The following is a 13,120-nucleotide window of genomic DNA, read 5'->3' on the forward strand; positions in this document are numbered from 1 at the left end:
CATATATACATATATATATTAAATTAATATAACATTTCCCAGACATTTCCCCATCTACATTCCCTAATTTGTTTTGTTTTAGCTTTTGCTTTTAAAAATAGTGCCTCTAAGAATATTTCTTAATAGGTAGGTCTTTTCTTACCTGTCATCACCTCCCTGAAGTATAGTGAGAGTAGAGAAAATCTTGGGTCAAGGCATTTGTATATTTTTGCAACTTCTATTTGCTTTTCTTTGTACATGGCACATAGTTGGTACTTAATAAATATTTAGTAACTTACTCCTATGATATACAGGAATACTCAGAGATACTGTAGATTCAGTTCCAGACCAGACCACTACAACAAAGTAAATATTGCAATAACATAAGACACACTGTCAGGAAGTGAATAACCTGTTCTGTCACGAGTTCTTTGGAATTATGATTGGCTATTGTGTTGATCAGAGGTCTTGAGTCTTTCAAAGTTGTTTGTTTTTACAATGTCATTGCTGTTTTAGAAATTGTTCTGTTTCTGCTCACTTCATTTTTGCATCAGTTCACATAAGTCTTCCAAGGTTTCTCTGAAACCATCTGCTTCATCACTTTTTTATGGCATGGTAGTGTCTCATTCCATTTATTTGTCATAATTTGTTGAGCCATTCCCCACTCAACAGACACTCATGACAAGGATATTTGAAATAAAGAAATGGTGTGCTTTATGAGAAAGATGTCAGAAATGCTAGTGGTTGTGATCTCCAGGAGAAGTTAGGCTTATAGTAAAAGCTTGGGGGTAGTCACTCCTTTTAGACTAACTGGAGACAAGTGAACCCTGAAAGAAGACATCAGATATGGTACTGACCTCTGAATCTCTGGTGATTATTCTGTTGAAGCAAAGAGCGCCAGAGGGCTTTCACTTAACTTGTCTACCAGGAGCATGGGGCAATTAGATAACTTCCTCTTTTCTCCATAAGGTTCTGAAAGTGAAGTCCTGGAGAGTTCGTCTCTAGAAAGACATTCAGGTACATCTGTGAAATACTGGTAGGGAGTGGAAATGAAGATTTCAGACCTAAGAATGGCATTCACTTCTGCTTGGGAGTTTTGAAAACTGACCTTGTTAATTTTGTTATCACTATAGTAAAGAGTAATAATAACTAACATTTATACAGCATTTACTATGTGCTAGGCACTGTGGCAAGTGCTTTACAATTGTTATCTCATTTTATCCTCACAATGACCTTGAGAGATAGGGGCTATTATTATCCCCATTTTACAGATGAGGAAACTGAGGCAAACAGAGGTTAAATGACTTGCCCAGGATCACACAGCCAGGAAGTGTCTAAGGCCAGATTTGAACTCAGGTCGCCCTGACTCAGGGCCCTGGGCTGTATTCATTATTAGTGTCATTAATAATTCCTCTGTAAGCATCTGTAATGTTAGGGTCCAAATATGGTGGTTTCAGTATCCTTGATGGAGAAAACCATTATCATCATTTTTGTAAATCTTTTCCAGTTTTCTTCTATTTATAGTCCTCTTTTCATTTTCATCCCTGAATATCCTTGGGATGACTTTACTTAGATGATTTCTTTGGGCTGGTTTTACCCTGGACTTTTCCCCTCTGCTTTATGAGATGATACTGTTCATAACCATCCTTCTCTGTAAGCCTTTTACAGACAAGTTTATATCCTAACTTTGTGACGCCCTTCACAGTCATCTCTTTGTCTCGGTCTTGATCTCTCTCTGTCTCTCTGTCTCTTTGTCTCTCTTTCTCTATAGATAGATAGATAGATAGAGATATAGCAAAGAAGGAAAGTGTTTGCTGCCTAAGATGATTCCTTAGCTTTTTTGGTCTTCTTACTCTGGTAATTAATTTACATTGGTTTAACTTCTAGATTAAAATATTATAGGCATTATTAAAGTCATGTCTTTTGTCCATTTCCCATTTTTCATTTTCAGTACCTTATTTAACTAATCAAAAGAGTTCCTTATCCTAACAAAAATCCCAAGTTCTTTGAGCGTTCTCTAATGATCGTTTTCATTCCTTCACTATTCACGATATTTCCCCTCCCATTTTTTATTTAGGTAATTTATCTCTCCTTTCTCTTCATTACCTCTTGAACTCTCAGCACCTTCAAGGCTCAGCTCAAGTACAACCTCCTTCAAAAGGATTTTTCTGAATTCCCCCAGTTGTTGCCTGCCCAGCACTGTGTGTTTATTTTTTATGTATTCAATATGTTCTTGTTCGTAATTGCTTACTTATTAACATAGTATGTCCCTTTAGCAGAAGCTCCTACAGGGTGGAGACTCTTTCCCTTTGGAAATTGTATTTCCAACACCTAGCACAGTGCTCTCAGTCTATAGGGCAGCTAGGTGGTGCAGTGGATAGAGGGCTGGGCTTGGAGTCAAGATAACTTGAGTTCAAATCCAGCCTCAGACACTTACTAGCTGGGTGACCCTGGGCGAGTCACTTAACCCTGTTTCCTCAGTTTCCTCATCTTTAAAATGATCTGGAGAAGGAAATGGCACGATGTTCCAGTATCTCTGCCAAGAAAACTCCAAATGGGGTCATGAAGAGTTAGACATGAAGAAAACAAGATGCAAACATAATGAAGTGCTTAGCATTTAATGAATGCTCATTGATTGATTCATTCCAAATTTTTGCTTTTAATTCTATTTATTTCCCCTTTGATCTTTTATGCTTTGGAGTACTATTAATTTTTTGGTTTTTCTAATTTGTAAGCTGAAAATAGCTAATTCATCTTCTCTTTTTCTCTTTTGTTAATATATGCAGTTAGAGAAATAAATTTGCCCCTAAGAAGTACTTTAACTCCATTGTATAAAACTATGTATTCTATGTTAATGTCATACAATTTCTAGTTTCTATAATTTCATCTTTGAGTCATTCTTAAGCAACTCATTTATAATCTCCATTCTTACAGTGTATTTACTCCGTTTTTTGTTTTGTTTTGTTTTTTACAACACTGTCACTTCCTGATGCAGTATACTGAAACCCAACACCTCCTGACAATTGAACTCTGGGAAAGGCAAGCAGTGATTCATTCCATCTGCAGAGCGAGGCTTTCCCTTCTTAGCTGTCTGTCTTCTCTCTTGCCAGGCATGACTCTTCTCAGAGCTTGCTCTGACTTTTTTAAGGCCACAAGAACCATAGCTTTTTTCATTTCCTTTCTTGATTGCTATTCTAATTATGGAAGAGTACTGTTTAAAATTTATCTACATTTATATGAGGTTTTGTTCTGTTTTTATTTTTGTTTTTAAAATCACCAGAAACTTGATTATAGCCCCTCCTTTTCCCTCCCCACCCCCCCCAATATACCCTTGATTCACGCTCAGCCAACATTCCAGTTAAGTGCATGGAAGTCTGGGGCAAGCCTGCTTCTGGGCAAGAGTGATAAAGGGGCTCTGCCCTTCCCACACACACACTCTTTTTAGAGAACAAACAGATATCCTCTGTTTACCGTCAGCAGTGATATCTCAAGAGTCTTTGGTGACAAAAAGTCCTTTAATTCGCTGCTGAACAGGAATTGCATGGGTGCTAAAAGGGTGATCCCTGCTTGCTCAGGCCTCTTCTAGCCCAGTTTGGAGCGTGAGGGCTGGTCTGGAGAGTTGGATTGGGAAGAACAACATGGCCAGTCCCTTACTCATCTGCGGCTTCGAGCCCCTGGCTATCTGGGCAGGCCTGAGCCTAGAGTGGGGCCATATCTCATCTGTGTCTTTGGTATTTCACAAAGCCTTGTGCCAAATCAAGACACTCCAACTCACACCCTCGGGACTAACGTCAGTTTTTAGACTAATTTGATGAACTCTACAGTTTTTCCCCCCCATCATTTTTAACTCTTCTGGTTCTGCAACCGCTAAGGGAACCCTTTGTCCTGAGTCACCTACTTCCTTGACATTTGTGATGTCTACCAGAATGGAATTCTTTCTCTTGGTCCCCTCTCCATTTACTTTTTTTCCTTTTTCTTTTCTTTCTTTTTTTTTTTTTTGGGCTAGGCAATGGGGTTAAGTGACTCGCCCAAGGTCACACAGCTAGTTAAGTGTTATGTGTCTGAGGCCAGATTTGAACTCAGGTCTTCCTGCATTCAGGGCCAGTGCTCTGTCCATTGTGCCACCTAGCTGCCCCCTCTCCATTTACTTTTTAGGGCATTATTGAGTATATGGATGCCACTTGTTCATGAATTTATTAATCACTTTCCACACTTCTTCCCAATCCCACTTCAAGTCAAGTCAATAAGCATTTATTGAGTGCCTACTATGTGCCAGGGACTGTATTAAGCACTGGAGAGACAAAGAAAGACAAATAGGCCCTGTCTTGAGGGAGTTCATGGTCTAAATGGGGAGATGATACGTAAACAGCTGTGTGCAAACAAGAGGTAGGCAGGTCACACCAAGAATCATCAAAGCGGGAAGGCACCAGGAACAGCTTATTGAGCTGAAATGTCGCTCAGAGCCTGAGGAAGCCGGGAGTGGAGATGAGGTTCTAGGCATGGGGCCAGCCAGTGGAAAAGACCAGAGTCCACAGATTAAGCATGATTAATCTCCTTTCCATTCCTCCCCAGATCCATTTGTGGCCTTTAGCTGTTAATCAAAATTCACTGAATCAAAGCCTGTTGCTTTCGTGTTCCAGTAGAGAACTATGGCACCTCTTTTTGTCGTTTTGATACCCCATTTTGGGGAGGCGGTCCAGGACTTGGACTGGGAAAACCTGAGCTGAAATCTGCCCTCAGACATTTCCTACCAGTGTGATCCTGGACAAGTCATTTAACCTCTGCCTGCCTCAGTTTCCTCAACTGTAAAATGAGGATAATAATAGCATCTACCTCCCAGGGTTGTTGTGAGGATCAAATGAGATAATATTTGTAAAGTGTTAAGTGCAGTGCCTGACACATAATAAATGCTTGTCAAAGAAATGACCACCTCTCCTTCCAAAGACAGTGGCAGCTTTCTGCAGTTGGCACTAGTTTGCTAGCCCTGTGCAATATTCACATGAGTTCCCCCTCTTGACCCTGTGGGCCCATTCTTTGTGACCATCACAGGTCATAACAATCCTTCTGGATTTTTATTTGCACTGAACAAAAAATTGTCAAATGTATTAATTAGTGTATTATTGTAATTTATTAATTAATTAAAATCCAAACCCCAAACGTTCTCTCTAGTCCTTTAAGTAACTCTGGGCCGTGGCACCTCAGATGATGTTCTGGGAAAGCTGTGTGACCTTGACAGATGCTTGCAGCATCTGAGTGAAATCTGGCATTCATCACTGATTCCCATGTCAGACATCCCCCTAATGGGGTTGTCTCTTCAGGGTTACCCAGCCAAATTTGATTTTTTCTGTGTATAATAAAAATCATGCCACAGGCCATAACTGAAGCTACAGGACCAGGGAGGCTCCAGGGGCCTGAGAAATAGGTATTCAGGGGTAAATTTAGATAGGATCTGGAAGGTCCCATTCTCTAGCTCTCAGAGAAAAACAGACCAGGTACCTTTCAGCCAGAAATTTGACCAGGCAGAAGTGGATTGCCTGTCCATGGAGTCAACTCAATACCGTACTCTTAATCTCTATTTAAAATATAAGCACAAGCTAGGAATGGTGGCACATGCCTGTGAGCTTCTCTACTGAAAGGCTGAGTGAGGCTGGTGAATCTCTTGAGCTCAGGAGTTCTTAGCTGCAGGGAGCTAAGTCAGTGGGAGTGCCCACACTAAATTCAGTACTAACATAGAGAGCCCCTAGGAGGGGGCAGTTTAAAGCCAAAGGGGGGTAAATCAGCACAAGTCAGAAACAGCAAGACAAAGCTGATCAGAGTGGGACCAGGCCTAGGAATAATCCCCGGACTTCTGACCTGGATGCGCTGGGGAGACTGAGTCATTAAAACCCACACACAAGCATTGCTCACTGGCTTAATTCATCAAAGTCTCTCTCTCTCTCTGTCTCTCTCTCTCTCTCTCTCTCTCTCTCTCTCTCTCTCTCTCTCTGTGTCTGTCTGTCTCTGTGTGTATCTCTGTCTCTGTCTGCCTCTCTCTCTCTCTCCTTCTCTTCTCTCTCTTTCTCTGTGTGTGTGTGTCTCTCTCTGTGTCTGTCTCTCTCCCTTTGTCATTCTGTCTATCTCTGTCTCTCTCTCTCTCTCTCTCTCTCTCTCTCTCTCTCTCTCTCTCTCTGTCTCTGTCTCTCTCTCTCTCTGTCTCTCTCTCTGTCTCTCTCTGTACCTCTCTCTGTCTTTCTCCCTGTCTCTCTGTCTCTCTCTCCCTCTCTCTCTCTTTCTCTCTCACCCCCCTATTCCATGTGTGTGTCTCTCTGTGTGTCTATGTCTCTCTCTTTGTCTTTCTGTCTATCTCTGTCTCTATCTCTTTCTTGGTCTCTGTCTCCCTGTCTCTGTCTGTCTCTCTGTCTCTATCTCTCTCTATCTGTCTCTCTGTCTCTGTCTGTCTCTGTCTCTGTGTTTCTCTGTGTCTCTCTCTTTTTCTCCTCTCTCTCTCTCTCTCTCTCTCTCTCTCTCTCTCTCTCTCTCTCTCTCTCTCTCTCTCTCTCTCTCTCTCTCTCTCTCCCTCTCCCTCTCTCCCTCTCCCTCCCCCTTTCTCTTAACATTATGCTGCCACCTGCTTTTTCCCTGCCACGGTTCAAGTCCTTAAGTCCCTGGGGCAGACATTGACACTGTCCAAATAACTTCCAACTCAAAACTTTGGATACTTTCTTTTTCCCAGAATGGAGAGAAAACAATGTTGTCTCTTCATGATACAGCTTCTCTTTGGTTCACGGCATAAACTGCCTCCTCTGATCCAATCCACAGGCTTCCCCCTCGGCAGCAGAAGTCACTGCCAGGGATCCAGGGTTATTTCTTCTTGGCAGAATCATTAGCAGGTGGTATGCAGGGTTACATAAGAAATAAGTGCTTTTAAACAAAAGAAACCAAATATTGTCCATGTCTAATAATGTGCCTCATTCCTTACCCACATTTCACTTCCTCTCTGCCAAGAGGAGGAAGGAACGTTTCGCCTCACTCAGGAGCAAGTTTGATCATTATTTTAGGCGGAGTTCTGACATCTTTGAGTGATATTTTCTTTTACATTATTGCACTCCCTGTATAAATCATTTTCTTGATTCTGCTTACTTCATTCCGTATAAGTTCATAGAAATCTTCCCAAATTTCATATTCATTGCTTCTTGACAATAACATTTTCACATTAAAATTCCCAAATTAAATACATAATTTACATTAAATATCCCACAATTTGTTCAGCTATTCCCATTTGATGGGAATCAACTTTGTTTCCAGTTTTTTGCTATCACAAAATGGGATGTGTAAATATTTTTGTATATATGAAATTTTTGATGTTTTGTGCCCAGTGCCAGTATCACTAGAATAAAGGGCAAGTACAAATTAGTGACTTTTCACGAATAGCTTCAATTTGTTTTCCAGAATTTATTAGACTGATCTGTATCTACAATAGTGAATTGACATGTGTGTTTTCCTCTTGCCCCTCCAAAATTTTCCATTGCTGTCTTTGTTCATTTTTGCCCTTCTGATGAATGAAAGGAGAAATTCAGAAGAATTTTAATTTGCATTTCTCTTATTGGGTCTTTGTAGCATGCTTTCACGCGATTGCTAATAGCTTGCATTTCTTCTTTTTAAAAGTGCCCACTCCTACCTTTTTACCACTCACCCATTCAGGAATGGCTCTTGATCTTATATATTTATGTCAATTTTATCATCTTGGATATTAGACTTTCATCAGAGATATTTGATGAGAAGTTTCCTCCCAATTAACAACTTTTTTTCTTATCCTAGCCAAAGTACTTTGTGCCAAAGTTTTTTAATTTAATGTAGTAAAAATTATCTACTTTATCTTTTAATAATTTCCCTCCCTAGCTATAGTTGTGAAAGGTATCTCTGCTTACTGTCCTCTATTTTTTTTAAATGATGTGACCTTTTATATTTAGATTATTGTAGTATATGGTATAGGATTTGGTTTAAACCTACTTTCCACCAGTCTGATTTCCAGTTTGTGTAATATCTCCCCGCTTAGACTGTGAGGTCCTTGAGGGCAGGGACTGTTTATGCCCATTTTTTAAAAAATCCCCAGTACTTAGCACAATGCCTGGAACATAGTAAGTAAGCACTTAGCAAATGCTGGTTGACTGACTAGTTGATAATGTGGACTGATCATAGTCTGCATCAGAATTAATTTCTGAAGCCTGTACTTATAGGAGAGAGTCTGGGCTAGCTAGCTGTTACTGCTCTTTCCCTAAAAGTACCTACAGCTGAAATTCTAGGCAGGAAAGTTATTTACTCCCCTGAGGTTCACTCTACTACTTTTAATAATAAAACTAGGCCTAGGCAAGTCTGTTGGGTTACAGTATACAATGTTTCCTTCATTGTAGATGTTACTGTCTGAGCCAGGGTTTGATTTAGGCAGTCCTTGTGCTGCTCAGGGGTGGTCTCTTTCATTTAATGGCTGGGGGAAATGTTCATGACTTTTCTTCACTTTTTCATTTAGGAATCCAACCAAATCACCCCTTGGCAGTAAGTGATTATGGTGAATTAACTTTGCTGGATCCTCGTCATTCTTGATGGCTACCTCATGGACTATATTGAGATGAGTTTCATCTTCTACCTCAAAACCCTTTGACATAATCCCTCACTCTACTCTCTTTTCCCCTACTTCCTTAAAAAAACTGGTGACCCTTCTCCATCCTAAAACTAACCCATCTACATGTGCACTTGATTCTATGCTCTTTCATCTTCTCCTATGGATTGCATCTAGAAACATTCAACTCTCAAATCTTTGACCTCTTTCTATCAACCAATTCCTTTCTTACAGCCTTCAAATATTCCCAAGACTTCTCCATCCTTAAAAAACCTCTATTAGACCTTATCGTTCCCTAAAGACATCATGCTATATCCCTCCTCCCTTCCTCAGCCAATTCATTGAAAAAGTTGTCTATACTTATTACTTTCTTCTCTTTCATTTGTTGGCCTTTTTTGTTTTTTGAGGCAATAAGGGTTAGGGTCATACAGCTAGTTAGTATCTGAGGACAGATTTGAACTCAGGTCCTCAAAATTCCAAGGCCAGTACTGTATCTACCATACCACCTCCTTAATCTTTTGAAATGGAACTTCCAATTTCACTGCTCAACTGAAACTACTTTTCTCAGTTACCAATGATCTCTTAGTTGTCACGTTTGGTGATGTTTTTTCCTCAGTTTTCACTTTCTTGACTTGTCTGCCTCATTTGACACACTGTTGTCCACCCTCTCCTTCCTCTCTGGGTTTCCATGACACTACTTTCTCCTCAACTCTTCTTCAGGTTTTTACAGCAGCTTTTTAATCGGTCATCTCATCCCAGGTCTCTCCCCACTCCAGTCCATCCTATATATGCTGCCAAAAGTTTGTCTTAAATGCATATCTGACCATGTGACTCCCTTACTCTATAAATTCTATTGGCTTCCTTTCGTCCCTAGGATAAAATCTGTTTAGCTTTTAATAGCCTACCCAACCTGTCTCCGAGCTAGCTTTTCAGCTTCTCTGGGCACGACTCCCCCTCCTGCACTCTCAAGTCTTGTCTTTTCTCTTCCTCCCAAGGAATATACCATCTCCCATCTCCATGGCTTTGCACTGTCTTTTCCACATGCCTGGAATGCCTTCCCCACTTACCTCCATCTCCCAGAGTTTCTGTCTTCTTCTAAGATGCAGTTCAAGCACCATCTAATACCTGAGTAAAGACTTTCCTAATTCTTCCCCTCCCAAGCTATCTTGTATTTAACTAGGTTGAATATGGCTGTATTTATTCACTTTAGACTTACATTGCATGCATTTTTACACATATTTGCCATCTCCTCCATTAGAATGTAAACTCGGTGTGGGTAGGAGTTGTTTTCTTCTTTGTATTTGCAGCCCCAGCAGCCAGCACAGTGCTTGACACATAAACTCAATTCAATAACCATTTGTGCCAAGTACTGGGAAGACAAATAAGGAAAAGATAGTTCCCTGTCCTCAAGCAGTTTACAATCTAATGGGGGAAGACAGTAGGTAAAAATAAGCTGAAGGGGGTGCACAAAAGGGGAACCCTGGCACCAGGAAGTGATGGAAACCCACTGATAGAAAATGGAGAATCTGTTTTGACTTGTACCCAGATCAACTAAAATGCTACAGGTGAAACTAATGTTTACCCATGTAACATGTGACTTGCATGTAATTGCATGTATCCAGTGGTACTCATGTTAATTATAACATGCACTGAAATATAGTTACTTGATTATATGCTAATGTTATGCAAGTCCTGTAGCTACAGTTGTCTATTAGTTATACATGGTATTGCTGTTTCTTCATTTGCATAAACACTCATGCATCAGCCTGTTTTATTATTTCATGGGTCTATCAACATTGATATGGCAGCTAAGTTCCACTGTAGTGAATAGAGCACTGCCCCTGGAGTCAGGAAGACCTGAGTCCAAATTCAAAGACAGACTCTAGCTTGCTGAGGTGTTACAGCTAGCAAATGGAGGCACCCCATCTCCTGATTTCGAATCCATAGCACCTGACCAAAGGATCATAGCACCAAAGATCTAAAGTTGGAAGGGCCTATAAAGGCCACCTTGTTCAACTCGTCTCATTTTACAGATGGGGAAACAGGCCTCAGAGGGGAGTGACTTCCCAGTTATACAAGTGGTAAACAGCAGAGTCAAAATTGGAACCCAGAGCCTGTCACTCAATAGTCAGCTTTTTTTCCATTGTGTTATGCTGGCTTTCACTAGGTTTTCTATTATAAGTCCAACGTTTGTTCCATTATAAGGTGCTGTCTCTCCATTCTTACACACACCCACACCCTCTCCACACCCATACACAGAGATAGCCACACACACACACACACACACACACACACACACACACACACTCTCTCTCTCTCTCTTCTCTCTCTCTCTCTCTCTCCCCCCCCCTCCCCAGCTCTCAGTGATATGCTGTCACATTATCAACTTTATAAGTATTAATATTCCCCCACCCTTCTTTACTCACTTGAGTAGGTTGCCAATTATAGGGATGATTTGGACAAAATTGGGCCCTGGTACAAAATGGGCTAATATGAATAATTAGTGGATTTTTGCTTCTTTCTCTGTGACTACATCCTGACAAGCCAAATAAAATCAGAGGAGGGCAGGAAGGGGAAATGGTGTGAGTGTGTTTGTGTGTTTGTGTATCTGGGTGTGTGTGTGTCTGGGTCTGGGTCTAGATGTGTGTGTCTGTGTGTCTGTATGTGTGTCTGTGTATCTGTGTGTGTTTGGACATGCACATCTGTGCATGTGTACCTGTCTGTGTGTATTGGGGAAGTACTCATCAGACTAATGCTTCCACTTGCTTCTTTTTTGGGGCATCACTAGTTCCTCTCAAGACTGTTTGCCAAGAAGGAAGACAAAAGCCCCCCGGAGAGCAGTCACAAGGCCTCAGGGAAGCCACTACAGCTGCATCTGAAGCCAAAGGCCAATTAGAGACTCAAGCCAGGAAGACATAGGAAGCAGAAGGATTTTTCTTCTCCCCGTTTTTCCCTCTCCTTCTTTGTTTTTAAAATCATTAAATAAACTTGGTCATTAGCACACCCATTAAAGGTTGTTATCCAGCTTTTGTTTGGCAATGTGAAAGGTAGCTGTTACTGCAGAGAACACATCCCATATAGGACAGTGGAATGACTGTGACCTAGCTTCAAATTCCCCTTCACTACTGGCTGTGTGACCTTCATAGAGGTGGTGAGGTGATGCAGTAGAGTCTTGGACTCCGGGTCAAGAAGACCTAAGTTCAAATGCTGCCTCTTGGGGCAGCTAGGTGGTGCAGTGGTTAGAGCACTGGCCTTGGAGTCAGGAGTACCTGAGTTCAAATCCAGCCTCAGACACATAACACTAGCTGCGTGACTCTGGGCAAGTCACTTAACCCCAGTTGCCTTGCCAAAAAACAAAACAAAACAAAAATGCTGCCTCTTAGTAGATGTAAGGCTGTGGGCAAGTCACCTACTCTCTGCCTCTGTTTCCTCATCTAAAATATAGGGATAATAATGGTGCCTACTTCCCAAGGTTCTTGTGAGGATAAAATGAGATGATATTTGTAAAGTGCATTGCAAACTTTGTATTTTATAAACTCTATTACTGCTATTTAACTCATTAAAACTACCCAACAGCCTTTTGAGGCAAGTTAATTGGCATTTTTTTTTACACTGGATATATACAGTATTTATGTAAACATGTAGAAGTAGATGTGTGTGTGTGTGTGTGTGTGTGTGTGTGTGTGTGTGTGTGTGTTCTCTCCTCTTGGTTTCATCCTGACCATCACTTGCCATGATTTTGTTTTTCTTTTGAAGAAATGTTTGTCTTAGCAACAGATTTCTGTCTTAGCCTATGATGTAAGGTCACAGAGACTTTAACAGAGATCCTAAGTCATATAGTCTGTGGCATGTCTGGCATGCTGAATGTTCTCTAGAATGAAAACTTCAAAATTTTCCTTTGGGGATTGTTTTATTTTTTCTTTTGGGCATCAACTTAAGTCTGTTCTAGAATTCAGATGAGAAAATTGCTTGCTGACGGTTGGATTTGGAGAACGCCTCTGTGAAATTTGAAGCTGGGGCAGCCCCTGTGTGCCTGCTCTCCAGAAAGGTTTATTTCTGGGTTCAGTCCATCCTATCCTGTGAAGACAGAATCTTCAGGGCTGACTGAAGCTGACAGGTGCTGCTGATCATTTTTTTTCTTCCTGACCCGTGATTTCATCACTGTGAGGAACTCATGGCAAATGCTCTCTAACTTGGGCATGACTATGTCTTGGAGCAGGGCTTCTTAACTTGCAGCCCACAGGTCCCCAACAGGTCTCTGCATAGATTTCAGAGGATCTGAGAACTTGGATGGGAAAAAAATTACAGGTTTATTTTCACTAACCTCTAACTGAAATTGAGCCTTGCCTTCAATTACAAACATCGGTGACAAACCACAGCAGTATTAGCACTACCTGTGATATTGCTGTTTGTCCTTCATTATCAGAGAGGATCAAGCATGACAGTGATGTCTTGACTTGCAAGTGAATTGGATTAAAGTGAGGCAGGGCTGTGCAAAATCATCAGCCTCACTCCTCCAGAGTCATCAGAGTCCAGTGACAAGAC

General features: G+C 41.1%; 1 protein-coding gene across 2 annotated transcripts in view; it reads left to right on the forward strand.

The window, feature by feature from the left end:
- The window catches only part of FAM47E (family with sequence similarity 47 member E), a 57,575-nt gene extending 45,420 nt beyond the window's left edge, over positions 1–12,155 (forward strand). Inside the window, exons 8-9 of one of the 2 annotated variants that reach the window (XM_020988436.2) lie at positions 8,486–8,511; positions 11,364–12,155. In XM_020988436.2, the coding sequence (XP_020844095.1) occupies positions 8,486–8,511; positions 11,364–11,454 (117 nt within the window). In that variant the 3' untranslated portion in view covers positions 11,455–12,155. The remainder of the gene's footprint in view (positions 1–8,485; positions 8,512–11,363) is intronic. The other variant, XM_020988437.2, reaches the window with a different exon arrangement.
- Positions 12,156–13,120: the final 965 nt, after the last annotated feature.

This window comes from Phascolarctos cinereus, unplaced genomic scaffold (genome assembly GCF_003287225.1).
Source record: "Phascolarctos cinereus isolate Bilbo 61053 unplaced genomic scaffold, phaCin_HiC Scaffold_9;HRSCAF=440, whole genome shotgun sequence".
In the NCBI taxonomy this organism is placed as follows: domain Eukaryota; kingdom Metazoa; phylum Chordata; class Mammalia; order Diprotodontia; family Phascolarctidae; genus Phascolarctos; species Phascolarctos cinereus.